At 39.3% G+C, this 17,788-nt stretch overlaps 1 protein-coding gene across 1 annotated transcript in view; it reads right to left on the bottom strand.

The window, feature by feature from the left end:
* lama2 (laminin, alpha 2) overlaps positions 1–17,788 on the bottom strand; it is a 129,604-nt gene that overhangs the window by 63,504 nt on the left and 48,312 nt on the right. Inside the window, exons 9-18 of the mRNA XM_063001777.1 lie at positions 17,629–17,728; positions 17,332–17,492; positions 14,282–14,422; positions 12,444–12,614; positions 11,028–11,129; positions 5,505–5,716; positions 5,302–5,413; positions 4,566–4,679; positions 1,980–2,107; positions 899–985 (exon numbers count right to left, since the gene is read on the bottom strand). Of these exons, the coding sequence (XP_062857847.1) occupies positions 899–985; positions 1,980–2,107; positions 4,566–4,679; positions 5,302–5,413; positions 5,505–5,716; positions 11,028–11,129; positions 12,444–12,614; positions 14,282–14,422; positions 17,332–17,492; positions 17,629–17,728 (1,328 nt within the window). The remainder of the gene's footprint in view (positions 1–898; positions 986–1,979; positions 2,108–4,565; positions 4,680–5,301; positions 5,414–5,504; positions 5,717–11,027; positions 11,130–12,443; positions 12,615–14,281; positions 14,423–17,331; positions 17,493–17,628; positions 17,729–17,788) is intronic.

The raw sequence follows: 17,788 nt of genomic DNA, 5'->3' as shown, positions 1-17,788 counted from the left end.
ATACAAACTAAGGAATCTGAAACAAAACTAGCTGCAATAACGTTTACGGTAAGAAACTATTATTTAGTTCCAGGAAAAGGTTCCTCAGGGAACTAAACTAGAGTTCTGGACTTTATTTTTAAAGGTGTTGTATTCTCTCGTCCTAAAGTTCCTCTCTGCATCTGTGATGTATTAATCACAGGTTAGGTGCAGAGACAAAAGCGGACAGTGCCAGGCACCGTGCCCACTTTGGGATGGCGCAGAGGCCGCTTCCATCTGTCTGCAAGTTGGGGGTCAAAGTTCATTTAGCACTTTTACCAGCCAGACAATATTTTTGCTCACTATTAGTGGACTGGTGTAAATGTAAATGCATACACATACACTACATAAAAATATACTATTTAGCCAAAAGTATGTGGACGCCGCTTTTAATGTTGGAGTGCTGTGTTTCAGTCACACAAGCTGCTAGCAGGTGTATAAAATCAAATCAATATAATAAATAACATCCTTTAACCTTTGTGGTAACAGGGGCAACAGGTATGTTTAAAACACCTTGAATTTAAATAGGTGTCCACATACTTTTTAGCCATATAGTGTATGTTTAGATCGGATCCTACCTGGAGTATAAATTCTCTACACTGTAATTCTGTACAGGTTCTGAAGTACGAGTAGCATGTCTGTGCTTGTTTCAACATGATGCCAAGCCACCTTCAGCATCTGTTACAACAACATGGCTGCATAATCAGAGAGTGCAGGTGTCAGACCAACATGCCTGCATCAAATATACTGTGTTTTTGTACTGATTTAAACTTCCTGTCCCAACTTTTTTGAATATTTTGATATATTTTGAATGCATACTGCTTGTCGTGATATTCTCGCCTTTCTGCCAAACACCAGCATAAAATAAAAGCAAACCCACCTTTCGCAGCGAGGGCCGGTGTAGCCTGGTTGGCAGCGATCACAGACCATCTCACCCCGTTCATCCTGACGGCACGTTGGACTGAAGCTTCGTTGTTTTTGAGCAAACACGGCAGCGCAGATAAATAAAAGAAAAGAGAATCGGATCAGCCAGGCCATCGTTACATCCCTCACCAGCACCGACACATCTCTGAACTGCCCGCAAGAACCAGACTGTAAGACGCACCAAGACCCCAAAGATAGCCGCCGAGGAAGAGAAGGTCAGGTTTCGGGTTAGCATTAGCACACTGGCTATTTCCGACACTGTCACATTCCTGGCTGGGGCAATTTTTGTGAGTGCAGGAGGTGCAGGAGGGGGCATCTCTTTCTTTAGAGCTTGTAAATGGGGCGGTGGAATGTTCAGCTGCTGGGTTCTGTCGCGTCCAGGGCCGAATGTGACTGACTGGGCAGCAGGATTAGCCATTAGCATGCTAGAGTGTAGCAATTGTTAGCTTAACGATGAAGAAATCAGATCAGCCGATAACAGTTCTTCTCTCTGTTTGATTAAATAGAAAGATAATTGTGTACGTGTTAACTGTCAGCATCAGTTACAGCACTGGTTCTTAACCTTGGAGTTTGAGATCCAGATAGGGTCAGCTTTGTGGAAACAGTTAGGGAAGGCCCTCTCCTATATCAGCATGACTGTGCCACTATGTGCATATTGAGGTCCATAAACACATAGTTTGTTTAGTTTGGTGTGAAGGAACAGAACCCTGACTTCAGACCCACTGAACAGCTTTGGGATGAATTAGAACCTTTGACCTCCCACATTTCAAAACCATGCTAAGGGTGGATTGGCTGCTCAATAAGTGAGTGAATGAATGAATAAATGAGTGAGTAAATGAGTAAGTGAATAAATTAGTGAGTGAATGAATAAGAGAGTGAGAGAGTGAGTGAATGAGTGAGTTAGTAAGTGAGTGATGTCCTGCTATAATTGTTTGCCCAGTCCTGAGTGTTTTTGGGTGGCACTGGACCCACCACGACCCAGATGAAGCCGTTATTACAAACGAATGGATGAATAGATGAAACAGTGAGTCTCATACTTGTTGGATGGACTGAGTAGAGGACAGGCACATGGCTGGCAGTCATCAGCTCTTCCTCTGGTGGCATCACCATAGTAACCAGAGGCACAAACATTACAGTTCGGACCAGTGGTGTGGTGATCACAGCCCTGTTAGGTATCCACACACACACACACACACACACACATCATGTAACACTGATATTGTATTAAACAAATCTGCACCAAAACAATAACAAATACTCTATATCGTCAGATCTTATCAGTGAGTGAAGGTGTTTCAGTATTTAAATGAAATTATGTGCTTCCAGGTTTGTGGCAACAGTTTAAGGAAGGCCCTTTCTCTTCCAGCATGCCTGTAACTGTGCAAAATCAGTTTGAAGGAGCTCCAGTGACCTGTCCAGAGCCCTGATCCTAACCCAATTAAACAGGATAAATTGGGACATTAATTGCAATCCAGGATGTCTAGTCTATCATCAGCACCTCAACTTTAATTGAAACAAATTCTCATAGATACACTCCAAAAACAAAAGTATTTCCCGAGCAGCATGGGGTGTCAGCAACTTTTTGGTGGACATTTGTGCCATCCAGCAACCCTCATCAGCCAGCTTGGGTGTGGTGCAAACAGTGTGCTACAGTGCCAAACTTAAAGAAGTAAAATAAATAATAGATTTATTATAGAGCCACAACGAGCAAGACCTGTAACTTATAAAAAAGCCTCGACAGTTTTTTATTGTTGTGTACAGATTCATGTTTGTCTTGGATCTATATTTAAAAAATAAAGAGTCTGTTCTGATGTTCGGAAAGCTCATTAACACAGAAAGATAAATAAGGACCAGATGCTTTTAATTGGGTTGGTGTCTGATTGTTGGGTTGTTTTTAGAATTTGCGCCGGAATAATTGCTTCATGAATGACGATATAGATTTTACCTCGCTTTATCACAGGCAGGGTCGTTTTTGGTCCGGTTTACCCATCATCACTGGGTGCAATGCCATACAGTACATCAAGTCATCTCAGGGCATCGACCTCCCCAACAACACCCCCCTTCCCAGACACAGCAAACCATGTCTGTATGTCGGCACTCAATCAGCTGACAGCACCACTGGGGATTCGAACCCTGGATCCCAGTGCTAGTGGCTGAGCGCCTGATATTACAATATTCATCCATTCATTTATTTATTGTTTGTTTCACCACCACTTTATGAGGATTACAGTGGGTCCAAAATGCAGTGGACAAAAGGCAGGTGGTGTTTGCTTGCTTTTTCCCCAATTTAGTCATTTCTGCTTCCCTGTTAAATTCCTCTACACAATGTGAATTCCCACAGAGAGCTAAACAGCATATGGAGAGTCACGCTGTGCCCTATAAGTTCTTCCTCCATCTCCTGCTGGTGTCCCGACCAGACAGTAAAACCGAAAACCGCTGGTGCAACAACGAGGAGGCTCTCGTGGGTTCGGTTAATTGTGTCTGTTAAGCACCTCTTCAGACTGGAGTCTCGGTGTGGTGGGCTGGGGAACGAGCATCCTGTTCAGGCTTTCTTCTGACGAGATTCAGATTCAGATTCAGATTACTTTATTTGTCCCCGAGGGGCAATTTAAAGAGCATAAAGGTAGCTTAAGAGCACACACAACTCTCAACATACAAACCAGATGTAAAGCTCCAGTAGTGTTGATGAGCGATGTACGATGTAACACTGTAGAGCTACATGTCCAAAGCTTTGGTTCGACTTGTCCAGAATACGAGGGTTCTTCAAAAAGTTTCCACACTTTTATATTTTGGTTATAAGCGATGAGAGTGGGAGGAGGAGTAATCGGTCGTGTCTGAGAGACTGAGAGACGCTTACAGTCAGGATTTAGCTCCATCTGATTTCCACCTGATTTGGACGCTCAAGAAGCTTTAAGGGGAAGAAGATTTTTATGTGATGATGATGTGAAAGCAGCGCTGCATCAGTGGCTACGTGCTCAACCAAAACCAGTTTTTGCTGATGGAATTAAAATGGTACGATGCTGGAAAAATGCCTGTGACTAGAAAAGTGATGTGATTTATTTTTAAAATTCTTAATAAATAGAGTTAAAAAAGTGCAGAAACTTTTTGAAGAACCCTCGAAACTGGGTCACAGTAGGATTTGGGATCGATTTATCCAACAGCACACTTCTCTACATACAAACAATGATTGGTGGACTTCTCAGAAGTGACTCCGGGTACTACGTACCGTCACCTGATTACAATACATGTCAGCACAGAGCTGAACGTCATTACAGCCCGCAGCGCTAGCAGCTAATGAAATGAGATACGCTGTTTTCTAGGCTTCCACGCATCGTCGGGTTCAATCAACACACCGACACCTCCGGAGTCTTGTATGTACATAATGAGATGAAGGTGCAGGGAAATAAATATTCACATATTCATATTTAATAAACATCCATAATCGACCAAAATGTGTCATTTTCATTGTTGATTAGGCATCAAAGTGGGTCAATTAATACACCGTGACAGGTCACATGACCCGTGAGCTGTGTCATGTAATGATTTGTGCCATACATGGGTGCATGTGTGTGTGTGTGTGTGGGGGGTTTATTTCAGACCTGATGGATTGGAGTTAAACGTACCAGGCAGTGTCCGGTGATGTCATCACATTGTGTGGCGTGGCCATGGCACCGACAGGGTTCACAAATTCCATGATGTAAAGTCCCGTTAACCCTTCTGTAGCCTTCTGAACACGTCTGTAACACACACGCAAAATATATGTACAAAATACTATGTGGACAGCTGATTTTTATAAGCTTGATGGACATCCTATTCCAAACCATGAGCACTGATACGGTGTTGCCTGGCAGCTTAACAAAATCACTGTATTGTTACTGTCATGGGGTGATGGGAACCAAATCTACGCCGCAGCCAGAAGCCACTCGAGAACAGAAAGGCGACTGCACTGTGCCCCAAACATAGGGACAGACACGAGAAGAAACAAACAAGCACTTGGGTGCAACTCCATCAGCTCCGAACTCGGGAGAAGTCAGAAATCCAGTAGTGATTTGAGAACCTGAGAACCTGAAAAGCTCTTGAGAACATCACCCCCGTAAAAAACTTGAGACCTGAGGGTGCCAGTGGCAGCTTCAGAAATCCAAAACCTGAAACAGCAGCTGAAGAAAACTAACAAGGAATATAATGAGAGAGAGACAGTGAGGACAAGGACCCAGCCTAGAGCTGAGTCTCCAGGATGCTTCCAAAATAATTCCCCCATGCAGCAAGGCCCGAACCTCGAACCACTTTGTTACGGTAATGGTGTGTGTGTGTGTGTGTACTGTATAGTAAATAGTATAGTGTGTGATGATGGCCACTCACCTCACAGGAAGTGCCGCTGTAGCCATGAGGACAGTTACAAACCTCGACTGCTCGGGCCTGAACACCAGAATGAGACTCTGCAGAGGCGACTTCCATACTGACTGAAAACAAGCTACACACACACACACACACACACACACTGTTTTAACTCAAAGAACACCAGTGTGTGTCCGTGTGTGCATATACAGTATGTGTGTGTTTACCTGTAGACGATGTTGTTTTCATGACAGTCGGGTGCTCTCACTCTCACCCCTCTCACTCTCAGCAGGGTGCTGATGAACTCACTCTTACTGACTCTGCTGCCCGAGTCGAACCGGCGGAAATTTTCGGGTCTCAGTGCCACCCTCCTCACGCTGCCCAATCCAGAAATGAGCAACGAATACAAGCCTCTGTCCGTCAAAGTCAAGCCCCCTCCCTGAAAACAAAGAGATATCCATTCCTTAAGTCATGTTTGTTTGATCAGGTTTATGGACCCACAACGACTCTGACCAAGATAAAGTACTGGACCCTCCTAGACCTTGACCAAGATAAAGTACTGGACCCTCCTAGACCCTGACCAAGATAAAGTAAAAGTAAATAAAAAATTAACAAAACCTGGACCTCAACCAAAGTCACACTTCACACATTTGAGTTTTAATACATCTTAATACATGTGTGTGTGTGTGTGTGTGTGTGTGTAGGTACTGGTAGGTATGTGTGTGTTTGTGCAGGTGTGTGTGTGTCTGTGTGTGTGTGTCTGTGTGTTTGTGTGTGCACGCAGATGTAGGTATAAGTGTGTAGGTGTGTGTGTGTACGGTATGTGTGTGTATAGGTGTAGGTGTGTGTGCGCAAATGTGTGTGTGCATAAATGTGTGTGTGTATAAGTGTAGATGTGTGTGTATGTCTGTGTATAGGTGTGTGTGTGCATGCGTAAATGTGTGTGTGTGTATATAGGTGTCTGTTTAGGTGTGTGTATGTGTATGTATATGTGTGTGTGTGTATATAGGTATAGGTGTCTTTTTAGGTGTGTGTGTATAAATGTGTGTGTATGTATGTATGTATGTATGTATGTATGTATGTGTGTGTGTGTATGTGTATAGGTGTTTGTTTAGGTGTGTGTGTATAAATGTGTGTGTGTGTGTGTTGATCTGCTGATCAGTAACTAGAACACAGCGCCTCGTCCGACATCGTGAGGAGAATCATCCTGGAGGATTATGGGCCATCATTCCTGTTCATTTATTTGCCACCCCACTGACTGCTGGGAAATGAGGCTTTGTCGACACGCACATGCACAGACACGCACACGGACACACACACATACACACACACTGACACACACACACACACACACTAACATGCACACTCACACTTTTGCAGACACCGGAGAATGAGGATTTATGGGAGATGTACTTTGTGTTTGCTCTGAGTTAATGAAGTATGCACATGCAAAACAGGGTTTAAACATCGGTGATAAACTCACACACACACACACACACACACACACACACGGTGCAGATTCATTTCTGTATAAAATCAGACAGATGGAAGCTGGAATTAGTCGATACTATAAAGACGACCGTATCAGTTCAAACTGTCCAATCATCACACAGCGGTGATCGTGTGTCAGTGTTTCTGTCCGACAGAAAGAGGCTCAGCCACACCCACAGACCTTCTAAATCCAGATCTGTATGATAATAGAAACATTTCCTTCATTACACAACAACATTACACAAACATAACCTACGAAGTTAATCTTTCAGAAATTGACTCACTGTTTGATTCAGTTCTTACAAGAGTTCTCATGTTTCATGCACTAGTGACTACACAGTGCTGAACTCCAGTCCTCATCCTAGTGTATATATTTTTATGAGTGTATGTGTTTTTCTTAAGGTATAACTGAATAACAGTAAGAGCCACATAAACTCAAATGCAGACATAAACATAGAGAACTGAAAAAATAAGGAGAGGAAACCCAGAACAACCCGGAGAGAGCAATAAAATGAGCAGGACAGCCACTCTATCGACTAGCAGTGAACATGTGAACCTGTGGCCGCTCTGGAGGCAACTTGCCCATACAGGGCCGTTCTGTTATGATGGCAGATAATTGATGCGACCACAGCACCACCTGAGCTTCCAAGGAAAAGATCAAAAATGCTGACATACGTGCCGCCAGGAAAAACCAGACTATACCAACCTTAGTCCAGTTTCAGAAAAGAGAAGAGCAGGTTGGCAACTGTCTAGCACAGAAACTGTGATATACACACCCCCTGACCTGGAGCAAATTATTGCTCAATGAGAAATCGAACTCACCTGTGCCTCCATGCCCCCTTTGCTGGCCATTAAGCTGGCCAGTAACTGCAGCTAAGACTCGTGCAAGCCAGTTACTAAGCCATGAGGCAAGTACTTCTGTTACAATAGAGATATACTGTACGTAGGTGTTGGATAACTTTGTCCCCTAGAAAATGTGTTGTTTTTATTCAGCTTCTCTTTGTTTGTGTCACGTTTGGTTAACAATCTGAAATCATTCAGTGTGACAGATATATAAAAACAATCAGAAAGGGGGTCGATTATTTTTTCACACCATCAGATGATGACCAGAAGAACCACAGAAATATAGAGACCGAATCTTCAGACGAACCTCTCGTTACAACAGAAGGTGTTTGAAAGCTCCTGCTTCTGCTCAGTTTTTGTGTTCTCGTGTTGATTGATTTTCTTTTTTGTCTCTTTGAGTGTGTTTTTTTCCTCACGAGTGCTTGACCACTGCAGCCTACATCACTGATTAAGTGAACGAGGGAGCTCACACCACTGATTGGAGGGTCTCTACTGCTGCAAGCTGTTAAATCGGCTTCCAAGTGCGAGACCAGTGGGAGGTGTGGAGGAGAGACGCTGCTCCGCGGCCAAGATTTTCTCCTCCGGCAGAAGGCAGACCAAAGCTTAGGCACATTTTAAGTTAGAAAGAGGAAAATTTTAGATCTTTGAATGTAAAAGTGTAGGGTGTAGGAGTACTCACACAATATGGCGACGAGTTAACATGCAGCGCCCTTTATTTGATGGTACAGTTTTAGATGATCGTGTTCCTGTCTTTTTTAAGTCCCTAAAAGGTCCCTTGTATTTATTACACTCCTTGTTTGCACTATATATCACTGGGGCCAGTGATAGCTTAGTGGTTAAGGTACTGGACTAGTAAACAGAAGGTTGCAAGTTCAAGCCCCGCCACCACCAAGTTGCCACTGTTGGGATGAGCAAGGCCCTTAACCCTCAATTGCTCATCGTGTTCCCCTCATTGTGTAAGTCGCTTTGGATAAAAGCATCTGCTAAATGCTGAAAATGTAACTGTATATACACTGTCTTGTTTGTACTTGTGTTTTGTGTTGCACCCTGGTCCTGGAGGATGGATGGTTTGTTTAAATATGTACTTGTTTATAGCTGAAATGACAAAAAGCCTCTTAAATCTAAAATAAAATCATGGCTCGAGGAAAACGTCAGAGTTGAGGTCAAGGCTCCAAAATCACGGACCATTTTTATAGACTTCACTTTGTGCACATGAGCAGTCGTGCTGACATGTTAAAGGTCCTATCCCAAATATTTGCCACAGAATTTAAAGTACCTAATCAATTTTATAAAATTTTAAATTTATGGGCGTGGCTCAAACACCACTTTCATTCGTATGATGCTTTTTTTTTGAGGACAGGTACAATAAGGTGCACTCGTTTTAGTATAGCTACTCATAGTCTTAAGGTTATGTCCTATCCTGTTCCCAGCCGTGAACGTCTTGGTCCTCTTTTGGTCTGAGACCCATTCTGTCATGGTCTTGTGGTGGAAAAACACTTAATGAAATACCTCAGAGACTGGATTATGTTTAAAAAAAAGAATTGTAATCTTGTCTAGAGAGAAGGATTGCACTGCCAAAGTCTTATGTAAAAAGTCTGATGTGAATGTGATAAGACAAAAATAAAATAATCACCATTTATACTCCCATCAGTGACCTTGTAGGACAGTGGAAGATTCCCTCATACTCTTTAGTCTTGGTCTTGTCTTGGTATCAGGTAGCATAGTCTCAGCAGTAAAAGTCTTGGCCCTCTCTTGGTCCTAGACCCATTCTGTCTTGGTTTTAACCACAGGTCTCAAAAAAATCTAATTTTGTTACATTATACCCCAAGTCATTACCAGTCCATACCAAACTATGCAGAAGGTACAACAGCAGGTGAAACTCTAACTGTGTACAGCTCCCCATACTCTTTAGTCTTGGTCTTGTCTTGGTATCAGGTAGCATAGTCTCAGCGGTAGAAGTCTTGGTCCTCTCTTGGTCCTAGACCCATTCTGTCTTGATCGTAACCATGGGTTTTAAAAAATCTAATTTTGTTACATTATACCAAGTCATTACCGGTCCATACCAAACCATACAGAAGGTGAAACTCTAACTGTGTACAGCTCCCCATACTCTTTAGTCTTGGTCTTGTCTTGGTATCAGAAAGATTAAGACTTGGTTTTGTCCATGTCTCAAGCTTTTTTAAGCTCAGGTTTTGTTTTGGTCTTGTCTGATAGGTTTAAAAATAATGTTTTTAATGAAATGATGCCCCAGTTTATAAAGGGTGGATCAAACATGCTCAACAAGCTCAAGACTGTGCCAAACTACCAAACAGTATGGATCTGTCTGAAAACCTAGTGATCTCTCTACATAGACAAATTTTACATCATCCTGCGCTCCTGAGAAGAAGGCATGTTCAAATTCTTTGATGCCTTAAAATGCTCCTACTGAGGTATATTAATTCTGAGTGATAATCTGACTGAATATCAGAACTGAGATCTAGAACACTCATAACTTGCTGATAAATCCTGAAACTAGAACTCATCTAGCAGGTTTAAATTTAGAAAACTTAATGCCAGGTACAGCGGGGGGCATGGGAGAAGATTCACAGCAGTGGGTGGGTGCTGAAGGTTTTATCTTTATCTTTAAGAATGTCTGGAATTCTCAACAGATCTGATGAGGCAGTGGGAGGAAAGTTGCTAACAGGACAGAAAATTGTGTTAACACTACAGCAAATAAGTTCTCAGTGAAACAGAAAGATTAGCTTGTCTGAACTCACGTTTCTGATTTTCAACCAATTATTACACGATTATTCAACGTGTTTTATAAATGCTTCATAAATAAATCTACAGTGTACAAGAGCTAAGCATCAGGATGTTTGCTATCCTGTAGACCAGCAGGTTGACATTAACTATGATAATATAAAAATGTGATGATTAATTCTCTGGAGTACTGAAGTCTCCTCACTCTCACATCTCTTTGCTTTTCTGTATTTAATTCCGAATCTTGATTCCACGTTGGCTTATTTTTGAAGAAACGAGACTAATAACGTGTTTAATTAGCGTATTTGTCTGAAGATTAACAAGCAAAATCAACCTCGTTAAATTGACGTTAAGTTCATTAAACACTCCCAATAAAACATGACAGACTGCCGTTCATTCATTTAGTCTGATAAGATGATTTGATACTAATTATCCTGTACTGTCGACTCTATAAAGCTTTATTTTAGGACTTTTAGGAGAATTCCTGACACCTGAACTTAATACCTGGCAGGTGTGTCCATATAATTTTGACCATATAGTGTAAAATCAGTAACAGTAAATCAGTAATTTAGGAAAGTTGATGAGGCGGGGCGCGTGTGGACCCGAGTACCCTGCTGTTCTTCATCTAAAGGAACCAGGTTCTGTTTATGAGACGTGAACATGCAGCTCGTTCTTACCTCTATAACCACCTCAGGTTCTCCTCTCAGTTCCACCGGCTGCTTCCTGTCCTCCGAGAGGCAGGAGACGGTGTAGGTTATGTGCCCTCCGTACGCCAAAATCTGTGGCATGCAGACGCAGACACACACACACACACACACATTAACATCTTTGTGAGGTAAATGTAAAATAATAAGTTAAGGGTAAAATTGTCATAAATATATAAATAAATGTGTAATATACAAGTATTATAAGAGCTATAGAAAAACTTCATAAGTGTATTAAAAGAGCTAAATAAACACTTAATAAATGCATTATAAGGGTTTTATAAACACTAAATAAATGTATTATAAGGATTTTATAAACACTAAATAAATGCATTATAAGGATTTTATAAACACTAAATAAATGTATTATAAGGGTAATGGAAAGACTTCATAAACACATTATAAGGGCTGTAGAAAGAGTTCATAAACACATTATAAGGGCTAAATAAGGACTTTATAAAGACAAACATATTATAAGGGCTGTAGAAAGACTTCAAAAACACATTATAAGAGCTGTACAAAGTGTTCATAAACACATTATAAGAGCTGTAGAAAGTGTTCATAAACATATTATAGGGGTTATAGAAGTACATCATAGGTGCACAATAAAGGCTATAGAAATACTTTATAAACACATTATAAGAGCTGTAGAAAGACTATAAACACATAAGGGTTATAGTAAGGCTTAATAAACACATTATAAGGGATATAGAAAGACTTCATAAACACATTGTAAGGGCTGTAGAAAGACTTCATAAACATATTATAGGGGTTATAGAAGTACATCATAGGTGCACAATAAAGGCTATAGAAAGACTTTATAAACACATTATAAGAGCTGTAAAAAGACTTTATAAACATTATAATGTTATAGAAAGACTTCATAAACATATTATAAGGGCTATAGAAAGACTTCATATCCACATTATAAGGGTTATAGAAAGACTTCATAAACACTTTGAATGTGTATTTTCATTGGCAGAAAAAATGTATGGATTACATTTGTAAACCCCCCACCAAGTTTCCTGTAACCCTAGAGGACCCCACACATGTACAAACACACACACACACACAGTTTATACAGACCTCACACACACTTTGTTTGTTTGTACATAATCTTAGTTCAAAGACACACAGAGTGTGTGTATGTGTGTGTGTGTTCCTGTAGGTTAAGGTCCTTGCTCAAGGGCTCAACAGTGCCAACGTGGCAGTGGTGGGACATGAACCAGCAACCTTACAATAACATCAGTTTGAACTGGATGGGCACCAATTCCTACTTTTATCAAAAACCACTAACATCTATTAATAATGAATCTATATTAATAAAATGTAATCAAACATTTACAATATTCATGTTTATTAATGTGTGTTTATTGTCGTAGCTTATACCTTGTTTCCCAGGTAAGTGGGCGGAGCATTCCAATAATAGGGCGGAGTCAATCTGGCCTCAGCTTCTCTACGGCTGACGGTCACCTGAAGGGGTGTGGCTGGATCAGGAACCGCCCAGACAAGCCCCTCCCCATCAGCACCGGTCAAATACCAACCGGACAGATCGGTGCTCTACAGACAGACGATCATGAAAACACAACATTACAGTAATACAACAATGCTCTGTGTGTGTGTGTGTGTGTGTGTGTGTGTGAATGCATGGGTTTGCTTACCCTACAGGCTAAATGAGCTATTTAACTGTAGCACTGCAGTTCATTTTAGATTGATTACCTGCATCCCACACACACACACACACACACACACACACACACACTCACATACACCAATGGGCAGTGATTAAATTTAGCCATGCTTTGCAGGGACAGCTCAAGGTCGGGTTAATTGAGGAGACAGATGCATCTACTGCTTACACACACACACACACATACACACAGTTGCCCTATTTCCCCTACGCACACCATTAACCTTTAAACAGGGTGCTAAAGTGTAAAAGTGTGTGTTTACCACCAACGCCGAATTTTAATAAGTTGCAACTGCACATCACACACACACACACACACAAATACACACACATACACAAACACCCACATACAAATACACACACATATACAAATACACAAACACATACATACAAATACACACATATACAAATACACACACAAACACACACACATACAAATACACAAACACACATATACAAACACACAAACACACACACAAATACACACACATACAAATACACAAACACACATATACAAATACACAAACACACACACAAATACACACACATACAAATACACACACACACAAATACACACACATACACAAACACCCACATACAAATACACACACATATACAAATACACAAACACACAAACACATACATACAAATACACACATATACAAATACACACACAAACAAATATACAAACACACAAACACACACACATACAAATACACACACACAAATACACACACATACAAAAACACACACAAACACACATACAATTACACACACATATACAAATACACAAACACATATATACAAATACACACATATACAAATACACAAACACACACACATACAAATACACACACATACAAATACACACACAAATACACACACATACAAATACACACACATATACAAATACACACACATATACAAATACACAAACACACATACAAATACACACATATACAAACACACACACATACAAATACACACACATACAAATACACACACAAATACACACACATATACAAATACACAAATACACACACACAGACACACACAAAAACACATACAATTACACACACATATACAAATACACAAATACACGAACACACATACATACAAACACACATACAAATACACAAACACACACATACAAATACACACACATATACAAACACACATATACAAATACACAAACACAAACAAATACACACACATATACAAATACACACACACACACAAATACACACACATATACAAATACACACACACACATATACAAATATACAAACACACAAATACACACATATACAAATATACAAACACACAAATACACACATACAAATACACACACACAAATACACACACATATACAAATACACACACACAAATACACACATACAAATACACACACACACAAATACACACACACATATACAAATATACAAACACACAAATACACACAGAGACACACACATACACAGAGACACACACTTATACACACATACAAACACATAAACACACACACAGAGGTTCATACATTCTTGTGTTCCCACGTCGATGCCACACACTGGCTGGCGACTCCGGAGCAGTAACACTTCTCACACCCGTGGATTTGGTCTCTGTGGAGATGATAAAATCCCACTTTACACTGGTCACAGTTCTCACCCTCCACGTTCTCCTACAGAAGGATTGAGAGATGTAAGATCAGCCATAAAACTGACAGCTGTTTCCAAAAGTTTGTGCACTCCTAAATAAATGTGGTCATTAAAATTAGCAAACACAACTTCTGCAGGAGAAACAGGATGTTAAATAATAAAAAAAATCATCATCATCATCATCACCTACATAAACATCAGCATAATGTTCATCAACATCATCATCATCACCAACATAAACATCAGCATAATGTTCATCAACATCTTCAACACTTTTACAGCACTTGTTCCTGTTCCTGTCTCTTTACAGTGCAGGTTGTTCTGAACTCCACGTCTCCACACAGCTCTCAGTAATGAGGGTTAAAGGTCGGCTGAAGCTGACGGACTGTAATTGGCTGTATTTATACTAATTGCTCAGCAGCACCAGCAGACGTTAAATTGAGTGAAAAAATAGATTTATTATTAAACTTAATGTTCTGGAGCTTTGATCAATTTTCTTACATTAACATTCATTTAATAAGACAAAATAATAATAAATAATACATTTTATTTATATAGCGCTTTTCAAGATACTCAAAGACGCTTTACATAAGACAAATAATCAAAACAAATACGTACATACACCATACAAATCATAGTACAAAATCAAAATAGTACATCAACATCAAGAATAATTAAGATAAAAACAAAGAGAGCAGCATAAGACAGTTCATTAAAAATTAGCTAAATTATGAGAGAGAACAACAAATATAGAACAATTTCTTAAAATTAGACAGAAACAGGACAGATTTACATGCAATCAGGAAACTGAAAACTTTACAAGTTTTAGGATCTAGGACTTCACATTTCTGTCGTGATCTAAGTATAAAAACTATTAAAAAGAATAGCAAAAATAAAAGCATTTATTTTGTGTTGTTACAAGTTAAATGCCACTCTGAATAGATGAGTTTTGAGAAGTGACTTGAATTTGGACAGGTCAGGACAATCTCGTAGGTGTTTGGGGAGAGCATTCCATAAAGATGGAGCAGCTATGGAAAAGGCCCTGTCACCCCAGGTTCGGTGCTTGGTCCTAGAGGGTATGGACAGTATACAAAAGGACTACGTGTGCACAATTATTATTATTAATATTATTTTATTACTACTATTATATTTTATTTTATTAAGTATTATTAATTATTTATTATTATTGCTATTATTTTATTTTATTATTACTATTATATTTTATTTTATTAAGTATTATTAATTATTTATTATAATTATACTTGCTATTATTTTATTTTATTACTACTATTATATTTTATTTTTAAGTATTTTTAATTATAATTAATTATAATTAATTATTTATTATTATTATTACTATTTTTTATTTTATTACTACTATTACATTTCATTTTATTAAGTATTTTTAATTATAATTAATTAATTATTATTATTACTATTTCTATTATTTTATTTTATTACTACTATTATATTTTATTTTATTAAGTATTTTTAATTATAATTAATTAATTATTATTATTACTATTGCTATTATTTTATTACTACTATTATATTTTATTTTTAATTAAGTATCTTTAATTATAATTAATTATTTATTATTATTATTTTTTATTTTATTACTACTATTAAATTTTATTTTATTAAGTATTTTTAATTATAATTATTTAATTATTATTATTATTACTATTATTATTTTATTGTTTTATTACTATTATTATATTGTATTTTTATTAAGTATTATTAATTACAATTAATATTTATTACTTTTGTTTATTATTATTATTATTATTATTATTATTATTATTATTATTAGACTACTCTTACATAAAATATATATTGTTATTGTTAGACTATTCTTATATAAAAATGATATTCCTACACTTGTGATTTGGGATCCTATTTTTAAATGAATTGTTCTCAAATATGATATCATGCACCAGTAATAAGTTCTTTATTTTGCTAATAATCTAACAGCACCCCGACAGCCCAGGTTCAGGACTCAGCGGTGTCACCAGCCTGGTCAAGCACCAACAGACACAATCATCCATGTCTGAGGACACTGTGTGACACTGTATGTTTCGGGCACTGGAATCAGATGAATACTGTACAAGATACTAAGAGAGATACTGCACAAGTCCTCCTCACTCGTGACAGGGTGGTGAGCATCTCGTGACAGGGGCGGCAGGTGTAACCCTGCATCCGAAATAATAAGTGATGAAACAATCTGCCAGAGACTTAAGACACAAATAATAACAAAATAATATCACAAAATAAGCAAACTTGAGAAGTAAATAACACAAAAACAAACTAAAGTCGCAGCCAGAGGCCTTGTGAGAACAAACAGACGTTCAGCTGCATTATGGGAGCAGAAATGCAGCAACATCATCACCAGCTCATGAAGAAACTATTTGTTTATTTATTAGGATTTTAACGTCATGTTTTACTCTTTGGATACATTCATGACAGGACAGCTAGTTACTGGTTACCCAAGATACATCACTTCAAGTTGTTTTATATCAAACACAGTCATGGACCATTTTGTATCTCCAATTTACCTCACGTGAACGTCTTTGTACTGGGGAGGAAACTGGGGAGAACATGCAACTCCACACAGAAAGGACCCGGACTGCTCTACATGGGAATCGACCCCAGGACCTTCCTGCTGTGAGGCGACAGTGCTATCAACCGAGCCACTGTGCCGCCCCAGTGGCTAAACAACCCTGGATGAAGACGGTCATGGTCAGAAACAGTGGACAAAGTGTCATGTGACTGAAATGTTCTGCAGCAGGTTAAATAAGAGTAGAATAACAACTCGGTTCTCTCAGGAGAAAGACTGCAGTTTCAGAAATGTCCCCACAATGCATCTGCAGATGAGCGATCATGTCAAAGCCATGTGTCAATGTGTGTGTATCTGCAGGAGTGTGTTACGTACCTTACACACACACGGTAGGTGACAGGGGTCCTGATTAATGCTGCCATCCGCACTACAGTTGCAGCGCTGGCACGCGGGGAATCCGGTGTAGCCGAATGCACACCTGTCACACCTCTCACCTGCATATCCCTGCTTACAGCGGCACCAACCAGCTGACAGGCCTGTGTTTATACCAAACACACACACACACACACACACAAGTTTGCATACACAAGCTTCTAATCATTCCAATCATGTCAGCAGGCGTGTTTACAACACGGGACTGTACGAAGCAGAATGTATAAAAACACTTTTTACCTGCACTGGCTCGAGTCTCATCAGGTACACACACTGTAGAAATGGACCCACTCGGGTCACATGAGCAGGGTCTGCAGGGTCGGGGGTCGTCCGGACTCACCTGAGAGAGAAAAAGTGAAAGAAAGAATGAATGGTGACAGAATGGAGGAACATCAGCACG

Source organism: Trichomycterus rosablanca, chromosome 9 (genome assembly GCF_030014385.1).
Source record: "Trichomycterus rosablanca isolate fTriRos1 chromosome 9, fTriRos1.hap1, whole genome shotgun sequence".
In the NCBI taxonomy this organism is placed as follows: Eukaryota; Metazoa; Chordata; class Actinopteri; order Siluriformes; family Trichomycteridae; genus Trichomycterus; species Trichomycterus rosablanca.
The sequence above is the reverse complement of the archived record's forward strand: the minus strand, read 5'-3'. Positions and strand labels throughout refer to the sequence as shown.